Source organism: Sinocyclocheilus grahami, unplaced genomic scaffold, assembly GCF_001515645.1.
Source record: "Sinocyclocheilus grahami isolate Dianchi unplaced genomic scaffold, SAMN03320097.WGS_v1.1 scaffold27231.1, whole genome shotgun sequence".
Lineage (NCBI taxonomy): Eukaryota > Metazoa > Chordata > Actinopteri > Cypriniformes > Cyprinidae > Sinocyclocheilus > Sinocyclocheilus grahami.
Window position 1 is genome coordinate 1 of NW_015520314.1, and position 866 is coordinate 866.

General features: G+C 45.6%; 1 protein-coding gene across 1 annotated transcript in view; it reads left to right on the plus strand.

The window, feature by feature from the left end:
- Positions 1-43: 43 nt before the first annotated feature.
- The window catches only part of LOC107580217 (nuclear migration protein nudC-like), a gene marked incomplete at its 5' end in the record, with an annotated part of 2,071 nt that continues 1,248 nt past the window's right edge, over positions 44-866 (plus strand). The window contains 3 exons of the mRNA XM_016265951.1: positions 44-313; positions 389-472; positions 647-765. Of these exons, the coding sequence (XP_016121437.1) occupies positions 44-313; positions 389-472; positions 647-765 (473 nt within the window). The remainder of the gene's footprint in view (positions 314-388; positions 473-646; positions 766-866) is intronic.

Sequence of the window (866 nt, forward strand, 5' to 3'; positions counted from 1 at the left end):
AAAAAAAAAAAAAACATATTTTGCATAAAGAAAACATACGCAGTGTTGCATTATAAAATTATTTCATGAAAATGTCAATAAAAACGACAGATATCTGATCTGTCACCTCCTGTCGCAGCTGGTCGTGCCGTTCGATGTGAGCTTCCGTCTGAAGGGGAAGGACGTGGTGGTGGACATCCAGCGGCGTTCCCTGAAGGTGGGGCTGAAGGGTCATCCGCCTGTGATCGACGGACAGCTATGCAATGACGTGAAGGTGGAGGAGAGCTCCTGGCTCATAGAGGACGGGAAAGTGGTCACCATCCATTTTGAGAAGGTGTGGATGAGATCATGGCGTTTATTTGAGCTTGTGATTTGCCCGGATGACTAATGATGCACACGTTTACTCCAGATAAACAAAATGGAGTGGTGGAGCAGGTTAGTGACCGCAGACCCCGAAATCAACACCAAGAAGATCTGCCCAGAGAACTCCAAGGTAAGAGCTCACTATTTCACGATCAGTGCTTCCGACTTGATTTCAAACAGCTTGTTCAAGCTTGATGAAACTTGAGGATTTTTGTGTAGACTAATACATATTTAATTATTACAAGACAAGGGGATTAATCACACCCTTTCATCTCGTGCCGTGTTTTAAATTGAACGCGCTCAGCTGTCGGATCTGGACGGTGAGACGCGCGGTATGGTGGAGAAGATGATGTATGATCAGAGGCAGAAGTCCATGGGGCTGCCCACCTCTGAAGAGCAGAAGAAGCAGGACATCCTGAAGAAGTAAGAGCACAAAGTCATGCGGTGCGACCAGAAAAAACATGAAACAGGAAATAATGTCATAGAGAGAACACATGCAGACCCTCATGACTGTCTCCTAAAAT